Source organism: Drosophila simulans, chromosome 2L, assembly GCF_016746395.2.
Source record: "Drosophila simulans strain w501 chromosome 2L, Prin_Dsim_3.1, whole genome shotgun sequence".
NCBI classification, from domain to species: domain Eukaryota; kingdom Metazoa; phylum Arthropoda; class Insecta; order Diptera; family Drosophilidae; genus Drosophila; species Drosophila simulans.
This window is the reverse complement of record NC_052520.2, coordinates 17,450,012-17,476,345: the sequence shown is the minus strand read 5'-3', so window position 1 is coordinate 17,476,345 and position 26,334 is coordinate 17,450,012. Positions and strand designations below refer to the sequence as shown.

General features: G+C 38.5%; 2 protein-coding genes across 14 annotated transcripts in view; one reads left to right on the top strand and one right to left on the bottom strand.

Annotated features, from left to right (window-relative positions):
• The window catches only part of LOC6732634 (neural-cadherin), a 124,564-nt gene that overhangs the window by 57,654 nt on the left and 40,576 nt on the right, over positions 1–26,334 (top strand). For 5 of the 13 annotated variants that reach the window (XM_039298530.2, XM_039298533.1, XM_039298531.2 and 2 more), the window contains exons 7-13: positions 382–615; positions 674–865; positions 2,017–2,028; positions 2,801–2,991; positions 7,247–7,436; positions 9,051–9,233; positions 10,432–10,618. In XM_039298530.2, the coding sequence (XP_039154464.1) occupies positions 382–615; positions 674–865; positions 2,017–2,028; positions 2,801–2,991; positions 7,247–7,436; positions 9,051–9,233; positions 10,432–10,618 (1,189 nt within the window). Of the gene's footprint in view, positions 1–381; positions 616–673; positions 866–2,016; positions 2,029–2,800; positions 2,992–4,207; positions 4,399–7,246; positions 7,437–9,050; positions 9,234–10,431; positions 10,619–26,334 lie in introns of all 13 variants that reach the window. The other 8 variants (XM_039298541.1, XM_039298536.2, XM_039298538.2 and 5 more) reach the window with 2 other exon arrangements.
• Positions 13,265–13,967, bottom strand: LOC27207318. Its single transcript, XM_039298544.2, has 2 exons — positions 13,728–13,967; positions 13,265–13,667 (listed from the first exon to the last, which is right to left on the bottom strand). Exons 1-2 carry the CDS (start codon positions 13,808–13,810, stop codon positions 13,532–13,534), a joined length of 219 nt encoding a protein of 72 aa, XP_039154478.1. The 5' UTR covers positions 13,811–13,967; the 3' UTR covers positions 13,265–13,531.

Below are 26,334 nucleotides of genomic sequence, written 5' to 3'. Positions count from 1 at the left end.
TGGAAAACTTCCATTCATTTTCGGATTAACTAATTTAGATGCATATACTATATACTTGTAATAGCAATCCCCACTTTAATACCTCTTTTGATTTTCCTTTCCCTAATTACATTCCCCTTTCGGTCACCAAACCTGATTAATTATACGTTATTTGTGTTTTGAGGCCAACGCAAACATGATTACCCACACCTAATTGAATTACCTGCATGTGTGTGGAAGCGATAGGGTGATTTCATGACGAGATTTGGCCATAATTTTCTTTTCGTGCCTGCCAAGTTCAATGCACTGCTTAGTGCATGTCGTGTGTGGAGGTCGAGTGCCTCGGCAGCTCTAATAGTAATTTGTGTCAATCACTAAACCATTTTGCATGTTTTTCGACAGGTGAAATACTCAATTGTTCAGCAGCCAAATCAGAAAGGCACAAAGTTCACGGTGGACGAGGAGACCGGCGAGGTGTCCACCAACAAGGTATTCGATCGCGAGGGAGATGATGGCAAGTTCGTATCCGTCACAGTTAAGGCCACCGATCAGGGTGATCCCAGTCTGGAGGGTGTCTGCTCCTTCACCGTGGAAATCACAGATGTCAACGATAATCCCCCACTGTTCGATCGACAGGTGAGTCATAAAAAAACGATCAGTCTAAAAATGTATTACATATGCACTGATTTTTTAGAAATACGTGGAGAATGTAAAGCAGGATGCCAGCATTGGCACGAACATCCTCCGTGTCTCTGCCTCCGATGAAGATGCCGATAACAATGGAGCTATAGTATACAGCCTGACTGCCCCCTTCAATCCCAACGATCTGGAATACTTTGAGATTCAGGCTGAGTCCGGTTGGATTGTACTCAAGAAGCCGCTTGACGTAAGTGTTTGCTTTTCATTTAGCCTATGAACTTATAAATCGATTACCCCAATTATGAGTTTGCCATATCCGTACTAACCAAGTCTTATTATTTTAATTTAAAGTTCTTGTTTTCAAAAAACGAAACTTTTTGTTTTACTAACTAATTCAATGACAGATGCTTAGCATCTACCAAGTTCAGTCAGCTGCAGCGGCTTGTACCTTCATCTGTATATCTTATATTTTTGCTTTTGATTTATTTTCAAACTGCACCTTTCTTTTAATTTGTATTTCAATAACTTACAAGACCGCAAAAAGTCGTAGGTGCAATAGAGCCTGATATGCAACGATGCAAGTTTTTTGCCACATCGATTGAGATCTGCGTTTATAAAAATAAAATACAAAAATATTTTTAGTTTATTCAAATTGTTTTGTTTAGTTTATAGTGCGTAAAATTGGCGAAAAACATAAGCTTACCGAGTGCAGATAATGCCAAAGAGCGAATTGATTTTTAACATTTTTTGAAACAAATCAAAACTAACACAAAACAAGAAAAAAACCTAAGAAAGAGAAGTTGGTATGAAAATGCTTATAACAGTTCAGCTATTTTTGGTGACAGGGTTATAGGTTTAAGAGAAATGTATATAATAAAAGTGCATACCCCAAAACGATCACGAATATTTTTGAGCATCGTTGGAACCTATTTTAATGGTTCTATCCATTAAATATTTTGAATTTAGTTGAACTTTCAAAACAGCATAATTTTGTATTGCCTCTTTTTATTTTATACCCAAATATCTTCCCAACAAATCCCAAAACAAAATAAAAAAATTTTTGTCGAGACTATGCAATTTTTTGAACGTCTCTTGCTGAAAGCTTAAGTATTTATGCTATAGCTCTTATTTTTTGAAACCAATGTTTAAATGGATTTTTGAAGAACATTTAGTTTTGCATGCCCATGCGAAATGTGGCCTAATTTGTAAAGGATTCTGATAGGAAACATTTACTTTTATATTCTTATTTTAAATGCACTTTAAATTTTTTATTTACATTTTTATTTGTTATCTAACCATTTGAGAGGGAATACGATTTAGGCATTTTAATAGTTTATATTTTAATTTATCTTTACATATCCAATATAATGGTACTGAAAAAATATATCAACAATTTAGGGTTGTTATCCAGTAAGTAAATGAAATTACTTTTACTGTGCTAACCCCTTAAAGCAGTTAAAAAACAAAAACTGTAAGCTAACATAAAAAATCCAAACTAACTTCAGGAACAGGTTGCATTGTATTAAATGTAAATAATTCTGAATTTTAGGACTCATTTCATCTTAGGGTAATCTCAGAATAAATCAAAAAATAGTCTCGTCAAAAGAATGCACCCATTTATCTGAACCGATCCAACGAACCCGTTGAAACGATATTATTACCTATAAACGTATCCCATCCCAAATGTTACAAAACTCGAAAATATATTTTTTTATATCTTTTGTTATGTTTTTCTTACACTTATAAAATTATTGGATTTAATTTAAACATTTGAAGGTGTCAAAGAAATCCTTCAGTTTTGAAGTCATTCAATGCTCTCTAAAATTATACAGTAAAAGTATTTGGATTTATTATTCCACAATAAGCAGTAAATATTTTGAACCTTATAAGTACAAGCTTCAATATAATAATATAAAAGGGTTTGATTGTCTATACCGGATCCTTTAAACCTAAGAGATTTCTGTAACACCTTTGATTTAAACAACGATGCCATCAAATACGTAATCGTAACGTAAACTCAGTACACAAACCAAAACGTAACCAAAGCTAACACTCTGGGTTCGGTTCTCGACTACTCCTTGCAATGTTAACTCCCGTTGTGCTGTTGACGCTAACATTTTCGCCCTAACTGTTCTGTACTGCTTCAATCAAAATTCACCCACTCAATCAAATCATTCAACAGCGTGACCGTTATCGATTGAGGGTTAGTGCCTCCGATAAGGGCACTCCCGCCTCGGCAGCCGATGTCGATGTTGAGTTAGATGTCGTCGATCGGAATAATAAGCCACCCATTTGGGATAAGAGCATTTACGGGCCGATTCACATACGCGAGAATGTCACTGTGGGTACGGTTGTAACATCGGTTAAGGCAAGGTTTGTATAGCCAATGAGAACTCACAACCTAACATTAAAACTTAAACTAAACCTAACTTGCGAGTCTAACAGCTGTCGGTCTCCTTTAACATAGTCTAGATAACATTTTTTTGTACCAGCGGAGTAACAATCGGCTAACCTAAACCTAGCATTAAGCTTTCAAGTATTTTGAACATACGGTCTATTCACTGTTACGTGAGCTTTGGAATGCAAATCCTTCTTTTTGGCATATTGTAAAGCTCTCACCGAATACAGCAACCAAAAGTCCTGACCAATCTGTTAAACCGAATCGAAAATGGAAGTGGAAAAATTCAAAATCCTTCAATCTTTTGTTGCTGGTGTGTATTTGATTTTGAATCGAGCAATCTGTTTTTTAAATGTGGTTGCTCCTCAGAATCTTTTTGGATTTTGCCGAGTCTTATTTCTTTCTCTATACTAAACAAAACACATCACCCATTGGATCTGTGATTTCCCTAAAAAGACTCAAAACCCCTACATGAATTAATGCCTGGAATTGTGAGAATCGTAATGAAATTTTTGGTGTTGGTTTTCATTTGAAAAATACGCTGCTTAGACATGCGCCATATATCATAAGCAAAACAAGGTTGCAGTTTAGTCGTAAGCTAGTGGAGCAAGGTAACTACACAAAGTGTTCAAAAATGTTAAAAAGCAATAGTCGAAATCGAAAAGATAATAACCGCAGCAAACTGTGTAAAGTATGCTATGAAAATTGTACTTATTAAATGCACAAAACCCAAAATTAGTTTCTTATATTAAATATTTAGTTGACAATTCATTTTAAAGCTATAAATATTCATTTAAATAACTCAACATTTTTTGAAGGCTAGGGTCGAGACTTACAAAAAATTTTGCACTGCATTTGAAATACTTTTTATTAAGACCGTGAACTTAAAATATTTTCCTTTCCCGTTTTTCGATTAATTTATAACTTATTTAATTGCGGTGTTGGTTTACAATTTATTTTTGAGTTTTAACCAAAAGTCTACTATTATAACTACATCTTTTTTAGAACTTCTTTACATAAAATGTTCCAACTATATTATATCATTTTGTTTTTTGCCTTTTTCCTGAACAAATGTCGTATTTACCAACCAATATCGACGCGACTGTCATTTTTGCATCGCCTTGCTTGATTTTGATAACAAACCCAAACGATTTTTGATAATATTGATCGTGAAATGTATATAAAATACAGCGCGAGACATACAAGTTAGAGGCCATGGCCCAAGACAAGGGCTATCCGCCATTATCGCGTACTGTCGAAGTACAAATCGATGTGGTCGATCGTGCAAATAATCCGCCCGTCTGGGATCATACTGTCTATGGGCCCATTTATGTCAAGGAAAATATGCCCGTTGGCGGCAAAGTCGTCTCGATCAAAGCCAGGTCTGTTCATTTTTCGTGCAAAGAAGTTTATCTTAAAAAAAAAATCAAATCAAAATACATTCCATTTTGCTTAGTTCAATTTTAAGAACTGCATATTTTTCTTACCATGATTCTAGATGTTTTTTTTTTCATATATTATTGGTTATTGGTGTCATGTCTTGCAATAATTTCTGTGTGTTCTGAATGTTTGCTATAGATGTTTATTAGCTATTGAATTGACCTCAAGAAAGTGTTTTTGAATAACTAAACTCATTAACGCCTTCTCCTAGTCTATAGTTATTTTATGTGGTCGTCCAACTAGTTTCCCCTCCCAAATATCATCTCTTCCCATAGAGCCCCATCATTTATATAAGCACTCAAACTGCACCAGTGAAATATACACCCAATATATGCCAAAACTGCACAAGTCACACATGTATATTAAAAAGCACATTTATTTTTTTAAATTATATATAAACAATTTCTTAGGAAGAAATAATTTTTATTACGCTAAAAATTTATTAAGAAGCAGGTATATTAATCCCCCAAAAAATAAAAATACTGTCTAAAATATGGCACTGCACTTATAATTTTGGAAAAGTTTTCTGAGCCATAGACAGCTTTCACCGAAAATACCCAATTTCATATTTTTCAAAGGGTAATCTTTGTTTAGGACTTAAGAGAAAAAGCATCAACGTTTTGTAAAAAACATAGAAACATTTTCTAATGTTTTTATATACATAATTTGTATGAAACCTTTACCTAAAAAAATCTGGTTCTGGGTTTGAAACTTTTAATCCTTTGCTCTGTGAAAAAATGAGACTTTTTTCTTCTTGACCAGATGAAAGTGCTGCATAAACTTCGAATGGCACACAAGTCGGCTTTGTCGCCAACCTTTGCCGCATGATGAGCTGGGTCAGTTTCAATTACCTGCCACTTAGTGGAAGCCGGGGGCAAAAAATAAAATACACAAGTCGCCTGCTGAAGAGTAAAATGAGGTTGTGAAAAAATGGAAAGTTTATTTTAAACAAAGTTTTGTTTTTTATAATTGCAATTAAAAAACTTCAAGCAGCGGACTTTAATGACTTTTGACCCCCGCGACACTACTTTTCTGCTTTGCATCTCCGCGGGCACCGTTTTATCTTCGTGGCAAACCAGCCACATGGCACTGGCATTTTAATTATGCGTCAGTCCGAGTCAGTTTTTATATTATCCAATCCCATTTTTTACCATGCACTTTTCCGTCTATCTTGCCGCACTGAAAGCAAATGCACTTAAGCCGAAAGGACACGTTAAAAATATAAACAAATAAAAACAAACGTAAATAGAGTACAGTACAGTAAAGTGAAAACACTGCACATACGCACCTGCACACACCTGAGCCTGATTCTAAATCTGTATCCGTATCTGCTGTTTAGCGTTAGTTTAGTGCCCTTAAGTACACCTCCTTTCTGTTCGCAGCGCAATATTAAGGAAATTACAATCTATTAAACGTGCTTGGGTTCTGCTTTCTGTTTTCTGTTCTCGCCTCTGTTCTTTATGTGTTTAAATTTCGAATAAAAAGCATTCTCATCCTGAGTTTTCTTCTTCGCAATTATCTGGTCATGTCCCAGCACAGAAATTTGTTAACAATATGTATATATACATTGGGCCCCATTAGGAGAGGGTTTAAGTGTTTGGGGGAGGGCGGGTTGAAGGACTCCCCAGTGTGCGCGTATATCATCATAATTGTGTTTGCTCTTGGGCGCCGCGAGTCCTTAAGGGCTCAAGGAACAAACGCAACAAGGTCAAGGGGATAAGACACATATATATCTATAGAGATCTCTTAGATAGAAATGTTGATTATAATCCCATTATTTAACGTACTTCTTTTAAGCCAATAGCAACTAGTTTAGGCTTTAAGCAAACTGCAAACAACCTACAACATTTACGTTATGTGCTCAGTGTACAGAAGCAAATAAGTACATAATTTTTAAACACTTTATTTTGGGTTTACCAACACAATCAATGAAATTAAAATCGATTCACACCATCCAATCACAGAACAACTACAAAACATAACGAAACCTCCAAGAAAATTTCATGCAATCCACAAACTTCCCAACCATTTTCCCACCCACCATTCCGCCATGAATTTTTTTGTTCGCAACAATAATTTTTGTGTCGTTTTTTTGTCCTTGGCAACATTTTGCGCAGTCCTGACAGTTTTCATTTATTCTTAAGACCCGTTCTTAAGGCTTTTTTCCTGTCATCTGCAAATGTTGTCCATGTTCAAATGAAATATATATATTTTTCATATACCCATTGCGTATATACTTTGCTCTTTTTTTGCGCCTAATTTGATTTTCATTATCAAATGCCGAACCCATTCCCAAAACAGTCAAATGGCAATTAGACTTTTTGAGGCCATTTGCTTAAGATTCGGTTCGTTTTTTCGGTTTTCACATTATCAACCGCACAAAAGACGTTTCAAGAAATTTTGTTGTGTACGATTTTTTAAAGCACACAACGCAAATTTTTACTGCACACAGTTAAGAGCAAAAGTTCCATTCATGCGTCATCTTTTTGTATTTTGCAATGTCGCATGTGCCTCAAACAGCGGCAAATTTTTGAGTGTGTGAATGTATGAATGTATTTTTGAGAGCAAGAGAAAGGAGGGTATTTTCTAGATACCATGCCCTTCTCTTGCTCTTTTCAACATTTAACCAATTGATTTTTGATAAACTTAATATATATTAACAATTTAATTTGTAGTATAAACATAATTTCATGTAGCAAGTATCTAACAACGTACTTACGATGTTGTCAATGCCCTGTTTACTAATGCAACAACCACTTTACACTTGATCCTTGGCCTAAACGTCTGCAGTTCGGGTATCGAAGGCAACCCCACAGTTTTTTATCGACTGATGCCCGGGTCAACGGCTCAAACGAACAAGTTTCACACGTTCTACTTGCAACAAAGACCGGACAATGGCGACACTTGGGCCGATATAAAAGTAAATCATCCGCTGGACTACGAGAGTATCAAGGAATACAATTTAACCATACGTGTTGAGGTAAGTTTGTCCACATGCAAAATTTGCAAAAGAAACAGAAACCCCAAGGAAATTCAATTTAAAGTTGGCAAATGTTTGCACAATTTTCAGTCGAAAGGCAGGCAGTCGAAAGTTTTCGAGTCGGTCTTAGGCCCAATTAGACATGTATTTGACTTTTGTATTTGAGAATGACTTCCAAATACGTTTGTAATTATTTGATTTGAAAAGTTTTAATTACTTGCGCGAATTTCCTTGCCGGAAAATGCAAATGCGAGCTCCGGTTCGTTTCGAATTCATTAGAAACTAACTGATTGAGTGACGGGGTGGCGGTCCGACGAACTGACTGACTTACTGAATGGCAGTTCGCGGCTCAACGGTAATCAAGTGCATTCCCAATCAATGTCAAGTTTCAGCATTTCCTCATTAGTTTGGCCATTCATCGAAGGACAAACTGTGTGCCAGACTAAACAAACCGCCTGCTGAAATATTAATGGGAATTCCGCTGGCAACCGCAGCCTAATGAAATGTTATAAAAATGCAATTGCAAAGGGCATTTGCACCGTTTTGCACTCGATGTGCAGGTAATTAAATATCACAGGACTTCAGCTTCATTGCCTGCAAATGACCCACTAAAAGCTAATGGTCCCGATGGGCAGGAATACGAGTTTCTAAATGAATTTCAAAAATAGTTTGCGGTTTCGAGGAAGCCATGAATGTACATATTTCCGCATATTAGTTTGACAATACATTCGTATTAATTTTTAATTCACGTTCTATCGTGATTGCGGTTGGGGAATATGTCAAATATATTTTTTGTTTAACCTGCGGTTAGTGCTAAAATTCTTTAATAATGTAAAATCGCAATTTTGCTTTTATTAAACTGCTAAACTATATTAAGCAGGAAATAATTTAATATAACAAATATATAGTTTCTGGGCTTAAAGATTTTCTTGCAACATATCAAAGCTCTTCCACCAAGACCCAAACTTGGTCAATAACAAGTCTAATTACTGCTCGTGTTTACCCAAGAAAATGGAATAAACGCAAAATAAATAATTCATATCGGCACTCCGCTCCATCAGGATCCCCACTGCTGTCCACATTAGTGTAAACATGTGTTTGCACATATGTACGTATATATATCGATTTCATATGCATTGATTAATAACGTAATGCCGGAATCATAATGACAAATATTGCGCAAATAGACGTCATAAGCAGGAATGTTAGCTGGGCCAATCGGCAATCTGGCCATAAAACAACTAATAAATGACAAGTTGCCAGTTCGATTTCTTCAATTGATTGATGGCAAGTGTGTAATCAATCATCTGGCAAAGGGTGAAGCCGACAAATCGCATAGATACCCATCAATACAAATAACAGTTTCAACTTGTAAATTATTTTTTTCCACAACCCTGAAGAATTTTAACCATTTTTAATCAGCCGGGGTAAAGAGTGAATTAAATCAAAAATATTTTGTCAACAGCAAAAGCGAGCAGCAAAACTCATTAAGCGGACTTTATTGCTTAATTAAAAAACAAACACTCAACCTATCGGGAAAAAAGTTATGAAAAATCAAATATATACACTTTTTAAATTGGTTTTCCCACTTCTCACCGCCACTTCTCTTTACAGAACAACGGGGCCCAACAATTGGCTTCGGAAGCGACCGTGTACATAATGCTCGAGGATGTTAATGATGAAATACCTTTATTCACCGAACGCGAACAGGAAACGGTGCTCGAGGGCGAACCGATTGGCACCAAAGTGACACAAGTGAACGCCATCGACAAGGATGGCACATTCCCAAATAATCAGGTGAGCAGCAGAACCATTTCACAGTGGGTGGTCGAAATGAAGGGAAATCGGGTCAAATCGGCGGAAATGCCCGACGATTGCGATAGCAAATTAAAGGGAACGATAAAAGGAAACGAAATGGCTGGCGGAAAAATCCAGATAAAAAGTGGATGAGATACGATTACGGAGTCTTTAACAGAAGATTGTTTTAATCGAAGACTGGCTATACTGAAACTCAGTTAAACACCAGTATAGTGTGACCCTTAAGAGCATATAATATTAAAATTTTACAATAAGTTAAATGCAGTGTATAGCGCAGAAATGCAATCAACTGCATTCAACTTTAACCTTGAATTTCAAGCAGCTCGATTTATAATTTAAAATTTGTTAATTCCAAAAAATCAGCACCCCTTCAAGCGCCTTTATCTAGAAATTCCCTCAAAGAAGCCTTTATAAATCCCTTTAAATTGCCATTTCCAGCGTCGTCTTCATGTTTCACTCACTTTCTGACCCACCTAGAGTTCTTTAGTACCCCCCTAATTTGTCCCACCCTGCTGTTACGGACCCTTTTACGCCTTTGTAATTGTTTTTTGCTTCCCGCTGACCACGTCCTTCGTCCATTTGGCCATCAGCTGGCAGCTGGCTAATAAATGTCAAAGAGTTAACATTTTTGCACGCCTTCCAAGTGTGTGCTAAGCCCTTGGTGAAAGTCCAGGACTAAGGAGGGCGTTGTGAAAAAACTAATGCAAAATGCAGAACGCGGACAACCGCAGGGTGATTTCTTTTTGTGATGAAAGGGTGGTGGAGATGGGTCGGCTCTTTCAGACAGAGCCCTCAAGCCCCTTTTGCGATTATAATAATATGGCACTTTGGCGCTGGCCATTCTTTGTTTTTTATTTTAGTCTTCAGCCAGCCACAATTTGTGTCCTCAAGCCAAGTAATTTGCATGTACGCGCGAAATGTCCGCACTAATTAGCGTTTTCATTTATAGCACGCTTTTCCCCCAAAACGGTCTCGGGATTTGATTATCATTATCGTTTCTCTTTAAAGTCCGAAGCAGTAATTATATTCTCTCACTTCCCCACTTTGGCCATCCGAGTTAAATTCCTAATTTGACTTCTTTTGATGTTATGCGTGTTGCTATCAAATCCATGTTTTAATTAGCCTGAGTATCGAGCAGAAATAAACCAGATTCCCCATGTGCTTTTCGCCCTTTCAGGTCTACTACTACATTGTGGATTCGCCGCGAAACGAGGGCAAGGAATTCTTCGAAATTAACCTGCAAAGTGGGGAGATCTTCACGAAAACAGTATTCGACAGGGAGAAGAAAGGCGCCTATGCCCTCGAAGTGGAGGCTCGGGATGGAGCCCCCTCTGCTCGACCCAACAGCAATGGACCCAATTCAGGTGAGCAATATAAATTAAACATTTTCTCAGCTATTTTTAATATCGGAAAAGCGAAGACTATTCAAGATGCGGTTACTTTTAACAGACACTGTAAGTTACTACAAATTATTTATCAAAATTTGCTTTTTGTATAACTCTTTCGAAGCTAATGATATATTAAATTACAAAAACTTTAAGCAAACTCAGCTAACATCGAATTTTATGTCACAAGAGACAGAATCGCTACTTAGATACAAACAAGCCTTGAACATTCGAAACGAAGTCCAATTCAGTATCTTTTTTGAAACTTAATATTTATGCAAAGTGGCTAACTTTTATCGCCCCAAGATTGCAAAACGCATAATGTAGTTCAGAAACAAATTGTTGAGTTCTTGAGTGTCATCCAAATTCGCTACAAATGGCAGCAAATAAATTTGACTCAAAATTCCCCAAAAACCAGAAGCGAATTCGCTTTGCAAATATTTACTAGCCTGTTTGTGTGAGTGAGTAAATACGCCAGTATGGGTGGTCCTGTGTCAGTGCGACTGTGTGCGTGGGCGAGTGTGTTTAGTCGAGTGCATTTGGGGCATTTTATGTATGCGGAATGTTGGCCAGGCATTTGCCACATTTGGCGTGGCGGACATCAAAAACGTTTTCGTCAGCCGGGCGTCCTGAGTTTGAATGGTTAAGCTGGTTGGAAAAATATTTGACGTAGGTGCGGATTGTTGACGGGACTAGAACAGAGGCCAGGATGTCAGGGGAATCGAATCGTAAAAGCATTAGATGCGATTTAAAGAATTACTTTGCTGGAAAACAGATAACAGCGTGGCAAACGGTATGTGAATAGCTTAATTGCAAATAAATCGACCTGGATTATGTTATTGAAATACCAAGTATTTATTCATTGACTACGTTTGACAAATACCTTTAAATCTGGCCTTGTCAGATGCAAAAATGCCCACAGAAATACCAATGCAAAGTTGTCAAAATTCCACATCAAAAATAAACGCATTTTGTCGCTTCATGAAATGAACAATTAAGCGCTTGTCAAACATGTAATTTTCCAAATTTGATTTGCAACTTGTGGATTGTAGCAGTGGTTCCTTTTTCTCATTTGTTACACATTTCAATGGCTAAGCCTTGGCAGCATTGTTATTTGCTGTTCATTAAAAATTGCCCCTGAAATGGCAATCAATTTCTCCGCACCCCCATCCTCATGGCCATCACGGTTTTTATATTCTGCCGTATTTTTTGTTGTGCTGCGGCGGTCTGTGAAAATGCTTTTCAATTGTTTAATACGTCACTAAGCCGTGCATAAGCTCGTGGTAAATGGAAACGGCGAAAAAATAGACTCGCTTGCGGGCCACATTGAAAGTGATGTGCAATCAACATGAGCGCGAAGGAAAACAGGGGCTTTTGGTCATGAAAACAAAAATTAAAAAGTTTCTCTGCCTGTTCCGAGAAGTGAAAGCGGCACAGATATATACGTAAATTACCACAGTTGCTTACAAATATTGATATTCATGTTGAGCGAAAAAGTTGCGGCAAGGTTTTTGGGGTTTTCAGGAGGCTGGGCGCTTTTCCGGTGGCTCATTTTTGGGGCCCGGTTCTGGCAACAGCTTGTGGTTTTGCAATTTCCCTAGCCAAAACAAACAGGCTTCGCTGGCTGGGATCTTGTTTAGAGAAAAGGCAATAAACTATTGTTAAAAGCCTGTACCCTGCGATGATTTGTTTTCCGTTTCTATTTTTTTTTTTGTTTTCCACATCGGTTTCGTTTTCATTTTCTGCTGATGCAATGCAAAAGTTTTCGACCTTTATTTATTGTTTTTAATTGATGTTGCCATATTTGTTTTTACGTGGCATCGCCAACAAATATATATGTATTTTTTATTGTGGGCGGTATATAAAATTTTGTTTTGGCTAGCTGCGAAAGCTGAAATTGTAAATCTGTGGCATGTTTTTGCCAGAGTATCTTCTTTGCTCGTATTTACATATGAAATTGAGTAAGTTTCAGGCATCACTGGTTGCGTTTCATTCATAGCATTGAATTGACCCGGAAAGCTAGAAAAAAATCAAAGGTCGTTGATAGGGGAGTTGGTTTTACAGTCGAATAAATGTATTTGTTCCACTAATCACTTTCAAAAAATTAAGTTTTAAGCTAAAATGTCAATGAATGTGACCAGTGATTAAATGAAAACCTTTAAGAGTTTAAAACTAAACTCGACTTGCTTAAGAATATATTTTTCTGGATGCTTGAGGATTGATGTATTCCTTCGTACCTCCATTGGTGTCTGAGGATATCCTTTGCATAGCTGTGGCTTTTGTTCAATTTGCCTGTCACTCTTGGCGCTTCACATTGGTTTTGCTGAGAATATTCCCTTTTTGTATTATGGTTTGTTGATATTTGCATTTGGTTCTTCCTTTCGCATTTATTGTGCATTGAAGTTTCTGCGGTGCTTTGACTGCATTTGTGTGCAATTTCGTTTTCCACGATGGCGGAGTTTTCCACCCCGCCTATTGTGCTATTTCCCAGGATTCCGTTTTGCATTAGTGCCGGGCAACTCATTTTATTTGGCCTTTGTTATTGCTTGGCTTTGAGCAGTGCTCCTTTTATCCTGCCTGCGACCTTGTGACCCATTTAAATGCCAACAATTTTGCCACAGCTGCGTTTCGGCTTGCATTTTCCGCTCCATTGGCAAACAGACCCGAAGCGAAAAATCATTTGCCTAAACAACAAACATATCTGTTATCCCACACGCACACAATTGGGCAAACCCAAATCACACAGATACAAAGGCACTGCAAAAAATAATGGATTAGAAATGTAGCGTGTCATAATATGTAGAAAATCCCACCAGGATTTGAAAATCATTTCGAATCGTGTTCAGCAGTGTTCGACAATATACATTTAATCCGAAGGATGAATGAACTCATTCATAATGATACAGCTTTTTTATAACAGCGTAGTGCATTCAACATTTTAATTAAATTGTTTTTAAACTTTTTCCTTGTGTACCCAGTTACCGATGTCTTGTTTTGCCCGTTGCTTTCTTGCTCTTCCTGCCCATTGCTGTTTGGTTATCTGTGAAACGTGCTCTTTTTAGTTATGCATACTTTTAGGCTTAGCAACCTCTCCGCACGTACCACATCCTTTGGCTTTCTGGGGAATAAATGCGCCAACAGGGAAACCAAAACACCAGACAAACAAAACATGACAAATGTCGGAAAGTTAAATTTTAAGCAACACTGGGCAGCGTGAAAGAGTTATTCAGGAAAAACAACCCCGACGGAAATTATTATTTATCCAGGGGCCCAAAAATTGAGCCACTGCCGGGAGCAGTTTAATCCTTTCCTCGTTTGGTTCTCGTAAAAATCGTATTAGATAAAATAAGCAGAATTTGCATGACATACTCGAGTGGATGGCCGAGGGCAACCTTAGCAATGGCCCAATTGTTACACACATCATAAATTCAGAGAAAATAGAAGAGAGCAAAGACTCAGCTTATTGGGATACAACACCCTTTCGGGCATAAACGCCTCCCAAGCAGTTGTCTAATTTCTGGGGCGGAAATAAGTGCTCGTAAAAAATGTTCGAGACCATAAAATAGGGCCACTCCCACCGAATATTACCGCCCCTCAGCCGGCGAACAGCCATTTTAGCAAAGAAGTAGTTGGGAACTTTGCTCTAAATATTCGATAATGCTTTTATGCCATGCATTCAATTTATGACTTCCTATGAAAGGTCCAACAATTTGTAAATAGTTTGTTTGATTTTTGTTTTCTTTTTTTTGCCACTTTAAACTCGTCTCGTCGCACATTGCGCATACGCAGTGATGTCATCGAGAATGGAACAATAAATGGCCGTCGAGTCGTGAATTTCTTTTGCCCATGGCTCCTCCGGCACTCGACGGAACCATTTATCTTGATTGCCGCACTCCATCATTTATGATCGATGCTTGAACTACGTCCTCTCGGTTAAAGACATTAAAAATAGTCTGCGATGACCACCGATATTTGCTGTAAATTGAATCTGTTTGTTAATAATGGGTTTTAATTTTTTTCTCCTCATTGCAGGTACGTAAATGGAACTTTGCACAGTCGTTAGTGAAAATGACTGATATATTGTGATTTTTGTGGTATGTAATGGAAATGTATTAAAGTCTTGTATGTCAGAAATCGACCATTTAAGTCCGACTTGGCATTTCTCTTGGCATTCCCCTCAGCCCATAAATCCTCCCAATTAGATAAAAGGCAAGGACGATAACCAGACAGTTTAGAACTATGTATGTATGTACCCAGATGCGGTTGGCCTTCGTGGAGTAGTTATGCACTGTTAATATTAGCCCAGCAATGCCAAACAATTTGTCAGGAGCAAGCCAAAGGAAGCGAGAGATGAAGTGGAAGACAAAAAAGACGGCAAGCCCCATTCGAATATATATCTCTCTGACAAGAGCGTGTGTGTGTGTGTGTAGGAGAAATCATGAAAAATGGCATTTCCGCATTGCCAACTTCATTTCCGCTTTTCCTTCCGAGCGGTCAGAGTGGCAACAAGTCAACAACAAGTTGGCCAAAGTGGCAGCTGCATTTACCATTGAAGAGCTGACAACGTCTTGAGAAATGCCCGAAGGGAAACGCTAAAATAAAGTAGAAAATAGAAGGGAGTAGGGGGAGCGGTGCAAAGTAAACGCAAATATGTACTTTTCGACCATAAAAAAAAGCTCCCGGCACTTGGGCCAATTTGCTACGTTTTTCTGGTTAGCCGCCGATAAACAAGGGGAACTAGTTGAATTTTCCCTTCCTTCTCACTCTTTAATTTGCATAAATCGCCTTAAAGTTGCTGCCAGCATATTCAACACTTGCCAACAATGGCCCAAAAATAGACACCGAGCAGCAAGTTTGCGCCGACTCGAGTCAATTGCGCTTTCTAGAGCAATAAATCTTAGAGATTATTTTAATTTCATGCAAACTATTTCAAGCTGAGCTGCGTCGAGATGCCTGTCAACAACTTTTGCGACTCGAGGAGAGCAGCGGCGGCAACAAAAGATAGCAAAAAGTTGCCGAACCTACGCAAAAAAATTAAAGGAGGTTACGCAGTGAAAAGCACGAAACTCTCGCTATAGGAAAAATGAGGTTGAAATCCACACGCAGAGATGAGAAAATAACATTTAGCATCGGAACATAACAGTACTCGAGCTCTGCTTTAGGATCCACAGTTTGAGTGGAGAAACCATACATAACATTCGAAAGCATTGGCAGACCGAATTTCGAACATGAAGGGGAATATTTACATAACAAAGAAAAGATGTACTCTTTACATGGCAGGATTTTGCACAAGGAATATGATCCACATTCTCCTGAAAATTTCTATTAACAGAATGTTCGCTTACTTAAATTAGCATTTTGCAGAAATTAATAAAATATAAAATATTTTTTGTAGAAGTTTCCATAACATTTCCTTCGATAGGAAAAAATCTTTTTTTTTTAACCTTCCATCGACTTTTACAATGCACTTACAGATATTAAATAGTAGGGAGGAGATGTTAGGTTCAAATTCGCATTCCTCTGTAAATTTACATACTGCTTACAGTATCTTTTTCGAAGTTGTCTCTCTCTCGCGAAACTTTCTCTCTATTTCGATGTGGATCCCATGTAAACGCCATTCGTGGGCAGTCTTCGAAATCCTTTAACAGTGCCGGCTTTTGGCAGGTCTTTGAACCTGATCAACCACCCAGCTGCCTCTGTGTGCGTGCTCGTGTCCGTGTGAATGGGGAAGGACTCTTAACATCCTGCCACTGCTGTTCATGGCGTTTTTCGAGGACGCTTCTGAACATGTTGAGCAGCCATCGAAGCGAATGCATGAAATTCAACTCATATATAGAGTAAGGATGCTGCCATCAAAAATGCGAATCTGTTGAATGGGAGTGCCGAGTGTTATTTGATGAGCAATTTTAATGCAATTCGCCATGACCTTGACACCCATAGGCTAGGTAGTTGCATTCCATTTTGCGGTGATTGCAATTGATTAAGCTTAAAAGAAATAATAAAATTAAGACTAAGGTAAAAATATGTTATAATGATTTTCTTCTGGAGATTGTAACCTTAAAGTTGCTTTAATAACACAAACGGGCACATGCAATTGTGGGCGTGTCCACGCCCACTTGAGCTGATATTTATGGCGCCGCACTTTGGGTCCACTTTTCAATAAACTGCTTAGTCGCAGTCGCAGGCCACAACAGCAGCCAAAGCTCCGCAGAATCTTCTGCTCCATTCGGTGATTTATAAGTGCAGCGTTTCACACCCTCGACTCCACAAATTCCCACCACCCCTTTTTGCCACCGCCACTGCATGCATCTTGTTGCTATCAAAGTGCAAATAAATTACCGGCAGTGGAGGAAGAACTGCCCATTTGGCATAACGCTAGCCAGGAGCGAAGGATATGGGGAGGGATTTAGTCTGCTGCCTAAGCGTTTTCTGATGAGACAGCTCACCTGTGCTCAAAAGAAAAAATCTGTAAGAATGTAAGGTCAATGGAGTCCTATTTTATATGGAGTGAAAGTAAAAACTGGAATAAGAAAGGCGTAGGGTATACCTCCTCAGTGGAGACTGAAATTCGTCTTGAACACTTTGCAGCTCTTTTAAATTTAAATATTTTGAAACGACACGAACATTGTTTAATTAACATTCTAGTGAGGAATTATTTTAATTACCGCAATGTTCAGGTGTTTGCATCTGGCCAAGAAGCCATGCTCGGTATTTGCTTGTGGCCAAATGGCCATTAACTGGCCTTGTCATTCACCTCCTTTCACGTTGACATCGTTGTTGTCGCTGTGTCGACGCTTTCAAACGTAAATGACACGTGTCAAAAGTCAGTAGGAGCAACCATACAACAAAAGTGCCACGCCCACGCAGACAACTTTAATTGTTTACGAAAGTCCGAGACCATTGAGCTTCGAAATGGTAGCAGAAAATAAGGTTAATACTGCCAGAATGCTTGCAGAGGGTCTCGTTCTCGTTTTGGCCAATATTTCCTCTGAAGATTAACGTCACATCCACGCAGCTTGGCACCTTTTTCAAGCCGAATGATTAATGACAGCAATTTTGGGGTGAAATTCGGGTGGGGAAAGCATTTTTCCTCTTCCTGTTCGGCCGTGGGCAGCTCTCCCTTTGATGGAAATCTACTTGTTGGCGCCAGTTTTTCAGCCAATCAAATTTGTCGAGAGGAAAAGCTTGCCCAACTGATTTATTTCCCGATTCCATAGCATTAATGATTACCTAGCTTATGAGAATTAAGGAAATTTTTCATGAATTAATCATCGAAAGCCAAGCTAGACAGGTAGCTCTTCTTGTTCCATAAAACTCAAAATCATTTATAAAGGCATCGAAAAGCATGCAAATATTTATTGTCAGTGGAAAATGCATACACTGCATACCTTCAGAAACATTTAAAAGATATTTTTATAAAATTGTTGCCCACAAATTTATATAAGAGTTTTTTTAAGTTAGTCAACCCATGCAGTTCAGCGAGCAAGGACTTCTTTATTTTGGTAAGGATAACATTTTGGCCGCGTAAAAGCTGTTTAAAAAATGTCAGATGCAAGTGCATAAAAGGAAACATCTGGCAAATTAGTGGGGCACAAACAACTTCAGGTAGCTGGCTTTTAACCCTTCCGGCTGTAATATTGAAAGCACCGAAAGAGATACACGGAATGGCGGAGAAGGAGTACGAATGTCGTTTGTCGGCATTTGTCACGTGCAGTGACAGGTCGTGGGGGCGGCGGATGTGGGCGTGGCTGGATGTCGGTTTGTTTGGGAATTTGTGTGCATCGTTTGATTGAAAGGCGTTGCGATTGTCGCTCAGCCACGTTGCAATGCCTAACCCCAGAGGCATGGGACCGCCCTTTACAAACGTACATATATATATTGGTTGCAAAAAATTCGTGGCATTCTGCACAGAGCAGCTCTCAATCAAGCCAGCCAGTCAATCAACCAGTCAGTCACTCATGCATTCAATTATCCAATGCAATTCATTTGAACACGCGTGCACTCGAAATTATTGAGCAAGCGGGTTCTGTTGAAACAGTGTGATGAGGGGCACGAAAATAAAGTGCACACAAAGCCGGAAAAATTGCTTATTTCCGCGCTGAAAGTGCATTGATGGTTGAAAAAATATAAATAGGAAATTTGTTTAAGCACTCGAGTGCGCCAAATCAATCAGATTTATTTATATTAACAATTTGAAAACAAATTGAGATCAATTAAAATCAGTTTTAGTTTTACATTTTCCGCTCAACAGCACCCGAAACGAAACACTGAACGCCAATAGAATTTCAAATCGACGTTCAAATATTCATTAATTTGGCAAAGTGCTAAAAACCAAATTATAACATAAACACGAATTTTGGTTGGTCAGACTCTATACGTATGTACAGCATACACATATGAATATATTTATATAGGGGTAATTAGAACAGCAAGTACGACAACAAATATGCAAAAAAACGAACAGAAAAATAACATACCAAATGCGGAAAGTGGGCGAGCGGTTACCCGTACACATGTTTGCGATTTAAATAACCCAACTTGGTTGCATAGTCTGATTTTGGGCCACAAAAATTGCACTTCACATGTAGTACATTTGCAGCCAACAAATCTAGGTCAGCAACAAATATTGCGTATACGCCGCATGTACCAAAAAAAATGTAATTGATTTTTTGTCCAAAAAAATCACATCAAATGTACAAGTGGGTTGGGTCCTGTTTTGAATGGGATTAAGATAGGAATGTATATAAAGCCTGGATTTATTTAATGAATGTTGAGTGAAAACATTCAAGGGAAATATAAAATGTGGTCACATTAAATATTTCTGATTGTGGTTAAAGTATTCCGTGTTCTTTATTTCAGAATCACTTCAACTTTTCAAACAAAATCAAAACTTTGAATGCTCGCATGTGAATTTTCCGCATTTTCCTGCATGGCTTTTTGCATTTTCTGCCCTAAGGTTGTCGTCTCTGGCCAAACGCATAAAGTGTCAACTTTATCATGAGACTGCAGCCAACTTGCTCTCCCTTTTGGCTCCACATATCCCCGCCCACTTTGGCCACCTTTTGTGGGCGGTGAAAATATTACCGGAGCGTGCACATTTCGCACATTTATCGGCAGAGGTCAGAACTGACCAAAGGTTCTCTGGCCTTTTGCTAACAAAGTCTTTGACAACCAAGCTGCCAATGTGCGTGCCATAAAAATGGTGAAAAAACAAAGGTTGTGAGGAAAAAGTATAAAATAGAGACTGGAAAAGATTTGAAAATGCTCTAAAATATGTCATTCAATAAGCAGTAGCATTAGGCCAATTTACGTGCCAAGGAATGTGAAAGAAATTGTCGAAATCATGGCTTCTGATAGAAGAGTAAAAAAATTTCAGCAAATATCCAACTAAATTAGTACTTTCGACTAGACCATGTTTATTTTTGCGCACAAGGAGCCCAATTTGCTTGTCATTCAGCAGCAACAACTGAAAAAAGTGTCGATGTAAAATCTAACAATTTAATTAAAAACTTTATGGCAACATGTCGCTCGATTTCCTCACTTCTTCTTCGGCTAGCACTAAAAAAAAAACAGGAAAAATACTTCATAACTTCTGTGGCTGACAATTGCGGCGGCAAGGCAAAAGCGAAAAGAAAATGAGGGGGGCTGGGAAATATTTTCATGTAACCAATAAAAGCATAAAGTAGACCAAGTTCTTCAGCAATGGAAGTGGAAATGGCAATGGGAATAGAAATGGAAATGGAGATGGAGATGGATCTTCCCCTGATATATTGTCATAAACGTTGACGAAAGGCAAACATAGGAATCACAAGCTGGAAAATCATCATCATGAAAGCAAAACAAAGAGCCAGACGACACACATACAGTCGCAGCTGCTGCTGACAGTGGGAAATCACATGAAAACAACATGTCGCTGACTTTTAGAGGTGGGGCTGGAAAAGACGGTGGGTGGTTTTTGAATGGATAAAGTCCACCCACTCAAGAGACTTGAAAAGTTTCCAAACACTCGATACGACTGCATAGCAGCGGCACAAAAAATGAAAAGACAACACAAAGTTTTCACATATTTTACTTACAATTAAATACAATTGTTACAGCAAGGAAAAAGGGGCGTGGCTGCCATTTCCCGGCTGTGGGCAATAATTTATGATTCTTCACCGAGCGCAGAGCGCGTAAATTATGAAAATCCACTTAAACTTGCGCCGCGGAAAACCGCCAAGGAAAACCGGCTAACGAAGCAAAACAAAAGTCGCAACAAGGCTAGACGCTTTTCCTTTTTTCTATTTTTTTCGTACTTTTTCCTGTTGTTTGCCACTTTTATAATTGCTCCACTTTTTTCTGGCTGTGTCGGCGTTTTTTCTTGGCACTCAGCTTGTGCACAGTAAGCAGCTTCAGACTCGAATCGCCTTAGTATTTGGTGTGTCACTTAAATTAAGATCGAAGGCAAATTTATCGTAATAAATATAGATAAGATTAAAATGAGTTTTTTAGCTCATCTTTCACTTATGTGAAAAGACAAATGAATGTGATGGTTCAGCGTCCTCTTTTGGGCTTATTAAAAAATGAATAAGCCTGCAATTAGTGCACAGAAATGATTTCATATGATCATGAAAAATGACAGGCAGGGGAATCAAATTGTTTCTTTTATACGCCTTTTATGCAAATGTTTTCTTGTTCATTTAAAAAGTGAAACAAACAAAGAAAACCAGAGGGAGTACATTATAAAAATACTTCGCATTCAGTTGACTGTTGTTTGTTTTTTATTACCCCCAATTAGTTATGAAAATGTCCTCTTAATTGCGGCTGTAATTAACTCTAATGAATTTAATTGTTCCACCGCCCACCATAATGCAAATATAATTTAATCAAAGGCAACTGCGAAATATGGCGTACATTCTGCTTGATTGCTGTTTATCGCCTGTGTTTATTTGTCAGCAGCTGTCATCACATGTGGTTTTCATCACAACTTTAGATACATGATTTTAATTACAAAACAGCGAATGGGAATGTTTTTGCAGGCTCGAGGTGGTTTCGATTCGATTTATTCTAGAATGGGTTTTCAAATCATGACTTTGTACAGCCAAAAGTAGATATAACTACCCAAAATAATTTAAAAGATTTTAATAGAAAAATTACTCGACGAAACTTAAGAAAAACTCTGGAGCAAAATGGCAATTAGCAATTGAAAGTTCTTACGTGGTTTTTTTCCTTTTTTGCAACTGCAGTGGAAATGATTTTATTGCAATTTTTGATTTATTTGGCACAAAGTTGCAGACAAAGAAACCGTGTACAAAGAACAAAAGAAACAAGTCAAATAAATCAAAGCAATTATGCGTAACATTCTTATTTTGAGCAGGTTTTTCACAGAAGTTGCTTAAATACTCATAGTTCTTTCTAGTAGCTTTCAAATGCAATGCACAGAGAGCTTGCTATAAAGTCACTTTGGTTGTCTTTTCAGTTTCCAGGACGCATAAGCGTTTCGCATGCACAAAGCTGTCCCCCACAAACATGCAAAATTATTAATATTAACTAATTTAAGCTGGGCTAAAAGGCAGTAGCTAGTAGCTACCTTTTTTGGCTGGGAGACCAGCCACGACATGTTGTCGCATTGTTGTCAACGCAAATTTTTCATGTGGCATGCAACAAGGCAGAAGAAGGTGCCACTCCCTCCCCGTTGCAACCCTTTCAACAGCTCAACACTTCTGACTTTTAATATGCAAGCAACCCGAAAATCCTCACCCCATGTTATCCAACCAGTTTTTGCTGCTACTGAAATTATTTCGTTGGGAAGCAGCGACGTTGAGTGTTGCTTTGTTTGAAGAGCCACGTCGCACCCTGCTCCACAAATTTATGGTTGGAGCCCTCAGCAAACCCCCAACCGACATAGTCTTTTATTAAAGTTTTTGCACATTTCGTCCTTCACATACTGTATGATGATTTTGTAACCCTCGCCCATTTTCTGCCCATTTCTCATATGCAACAAAATTTGCATAAAAAATAAAACATCAGCAGCCACGCCGAAAAATTGTTGCGTTCGTATATATATATTTTGTATTTTTTCTGTTTTGGAAGGGTCAGGCGTTGTGTTGTTATTTTTCCAGCTTGGTTACTCTTTTGGATCCCGCTCATAAAGATATATATGCAAATTGTGCTCCACTTGGCTCGCGGCCTTCTATGCGCATATAAGTTGGCCTAATCACGTGCCACTCAGTGGGGAAAATGTGGGAAGGCTGCAGTAGCTCGATTATCCTGGCAAATAGGTAAACAGGTTTTTGGCTCCGCCGGAAGTTTTATCCTCGTCCAAATCGACTGTTATTCAGGAAATAGGAAAACTTTCGATGGTAATTATTTCTTTTACAATGTTTAGCTCCCTTTACTCACATACATAGTATGGAGTATGTTTTAGGTCGCTTTTATTTGAAGATTTTTAATTGCATTGGTATTAAGTTATCCTTTTTGATTTACTTCACTGATTATTGCTCATATATTGCTCATAACATATTGAAATTGTTTTATTGAAGAATGTTTACAATTTCGCTTTCATGATATTCATTAATTCTATTTAAAATGTGCGCCGCTCTTTTTATTCATTTTCAACAAGATTTATCCAATTTTACAGCAAAAAAATAGCAGTTAAATATCAAGTTAAGCTGAGCGAAAAATAATATGGCTTGACTGGGTATTAATTCAGAAAGTTTTTTCTACCTAAGCTTCCCAATACTGATCAAACTGATGAAAGCAAACATAAGCCTCGGCTTTTGCGGCATCATCATCAATATGTTTACATTCAAGGGCTGGCAAAAACTTAATAAAAAAGTCTGGCTTAAAAATGCATTCACTCGTGCTGCGATGCTGCAAATTCATTTCAATTTTTCGGCTGTAAAGCTTCTGAAAAAAAAAAAACAGTTTACACACACTGGCATCACAAAGGCCGCGAAATTGCCGTCGATCTAGGGGCTACGCCCACTTTTCGAGGAGCTCCCAATAAAAAAAGCTTTGTTAGCATAAAATTGAACATGTGTGGACTGCTAAAAAAATTGGAGGAGAGGTAGCCGGGCTTCGTGCGTTGTCGGACCCCTTTTGTATGATTTTTTCAGTGCTCCCTTTAGTGCGCCGCATGGATTATCCTTTGGATTATCCTGCGCAGCATGACTGCGTTTTAGTTGCAATTTCTTGGACGCTCTTTCCTTTCCCTGCGAGTTGAAAAGGCAATAAAGGGCCGTGCCCTCACGTCCAATGCGTCCTGCCATTACTTTCCCTTTAATTCGTTAAAGTTTCGCGAACTTTTGTCTTCGGCAAGAACTTTCAATTTGACTAATTGAAAATGTGTTTGCATAGAAGGGCGAATAATTTTCATAATTTGATTTTACCGAGTCGCGGCACAACAACAATTTGGCGCCCGAATAATTTTGACATAAATAAAACAAGCAAGTGTACAAAAAAAAGAGAATGCTGAAAATTAATTAAAAAAGGGCTAATAATGGGTGGTCTTGTCGCCGCCTCTAATTGTGTTCATCAACAAAATTTGTCTTCCTCCTTTTTCCGCGTGTAATAAGCTTAGGTATGGTTGGGCTTACGGGAAACTTCAATTGTTGATCGTAATCCAATGCGCTTACTCGAAGGGCTTGTGTGTGTGTGTGTGTGTGCGACGCCTGCAAGTATGCTTCATAAATTTTGCGGGGGCGCCAAAGGATGCCTGTGCGTGTATGTGTGGCAGGATTAAACGTGAAATTTTAATACGGATAAATTACAGCACAAACTTTTCGCTGCAAGGAATTTGTTAATTTAAATTTTTCAAATTCCATGAGCAAGTTTAGCATATTTTTGAAATTTTTAGAAGGTGCTATTAAATTACAGCCTGAAAAGGAAAAGTATTAATACCAAAGCCTCTGGTTTTTGCTAAGCTTTCAGTTTAATCTAATCACGATTAAAATTCAATGATGTCGTAAATATCTGTTTTAATTAAATCAAATATACAGGATTTCTTCAAATTTTATATAGAACGTGCTGGCATTAAATAACCAACAACCAACAATCCCGGCAGTGGGATATTTAATCCATCAATTAGTGATTTAGTTAGAGCCTATTTTAAAACGTTTTAAAGCCTGTCGGCACAATAAATAAACAGGACTTAAGTGCTGCCATGGAGTGCTGCTCCACACGGCGCCACTCCATATAAAAAGTAAACCCAAGGCAAACAAGGCACACACACTGGCGCAAATAAACAAATACCAATGGCAGCCGCAAACAAAACGGAAGCAAAGCGAAATCCTGTCTCGCAATGAGCAAACAATAGACGAGCGTGTGTGTGTGTGTGAGTGCGGGCAAAAGGGTTCAGGTGGGGTCAGCTGTGGTTAAATAATTGGAGTGGTCGTGGGAAGAAGGGCATGGGGGTAAGGGTTATCTCGGCATGTTGGTGTCAAAACAACAAATTGTTTTATAATGCTTGGGACAGACAAAGGACACACAATCACACACTCACACACTCAAAGACGACTCGAAAATGGAAATGGACACACACAGAAGCCATTTGGTCGTGGTCAGCGTATGGGCAATGGTATTTGTGGGCCAAAACGGAAAGTGCTCGGGCTTATTGTTCACATTGTCTAAGCTTTTATAATTTGCCAGTCAAATGTCACGACAAAGGGATCGCCTCATTTCTATTGAAGCTGTGAAATTTCCGTGGAAATGCCTTTCACAAAGCGCTGCATAAATGATTGCGTCATACGTGGCCGTCTTTTGTTTTCCGTTTTGTACTTGTGCTTTTTTCATTTTGCCGAAAACTTTTCCGTGCTGGCGCACCTATGAAACAATTTTCGTACCGAAAAAGGAATTTGTTATTGGCTTTATTTTTTTTATGGATGCGGAAGCAATTCCCCTTAACTTTTATTTTGCTCAGCGTGCAAAGCTTCTGAATTTTTATAAAATTTAATTTTGCTTGCTCACGTTGAACTTTTTGACGTTTAAGAGAATGAAAAGGAATTTAGTAGTGCACTACTCCATATTAAACGCATTTTAAAGGGTCTAGCTAATAATTTAGGCATTGCATTTGCTTCCATTGAAGTCAAGGAGATGGGACACTTTGTTTCTAAATAACTCGAAACCTCCGCCTTGCGAGTTTCTAAGCCAGTAACTTCACCATTGCACTGGGATCGGCGGAGATTCATTGAGTTGTCACCTCGGCAGTTGCAAATTGGCCTGACAAATGCGATTGGCAGGCAGGGAGGTTGGTTGGTTGAATGTTGGGAATGTCTCGGCTCGTAAATTGGCATTCATTTGCATTACCGTAAAAAGTTATTTGCACATGCATGTGTGCACTTGGCCCGGCCGCACGCTCCAACAAATTGCAGCTACTAAAGCGCTAAAACGTGACGACAGATGCCGTGAAAGCTGGGGAAAGCCGGGAAAGCCGAGGAAAGTGTGTGGGCCCAAGGCAAATACCCAAGTAAATTCGAGTGCAACAAGGGGCGGCGGGGCGCTGAAGGCTAAGACATGGCATTAGCCTTTTCCTACTTTTATTTCACTTTGCTCAGATGCTTATTGGCTTAGTCCGAAATGCAGCAGCAACATCAGACTCAATAAATGCCATGGCCATGCGTCCATACTCCCCCGTAAGCCGATTTATCACCAACTTTTCCCCAAGCCCCTTCAATGCCCTCCACCAATCCAGTTGGCTGATTGCAGAGGATGACAGA

Bases quoted from the DNA above. Each gene is read 5' to 3' on its own strand.
- LOC27207318 (XM_039298544.2), bottom strand. From the start codon at position 13,810: ATGTTTTGTTTGTCTGGTGTTTTGGTTTCCCTGTTGGCGCATTTATTC. The intron at 13,668-13,727 runs GTTGCTAAGCCT...ATAACCAAACAG, and splicing joins GATGTGGTACGTGCGGAGAG to CAATGGGCAGGAAGAGCAAG.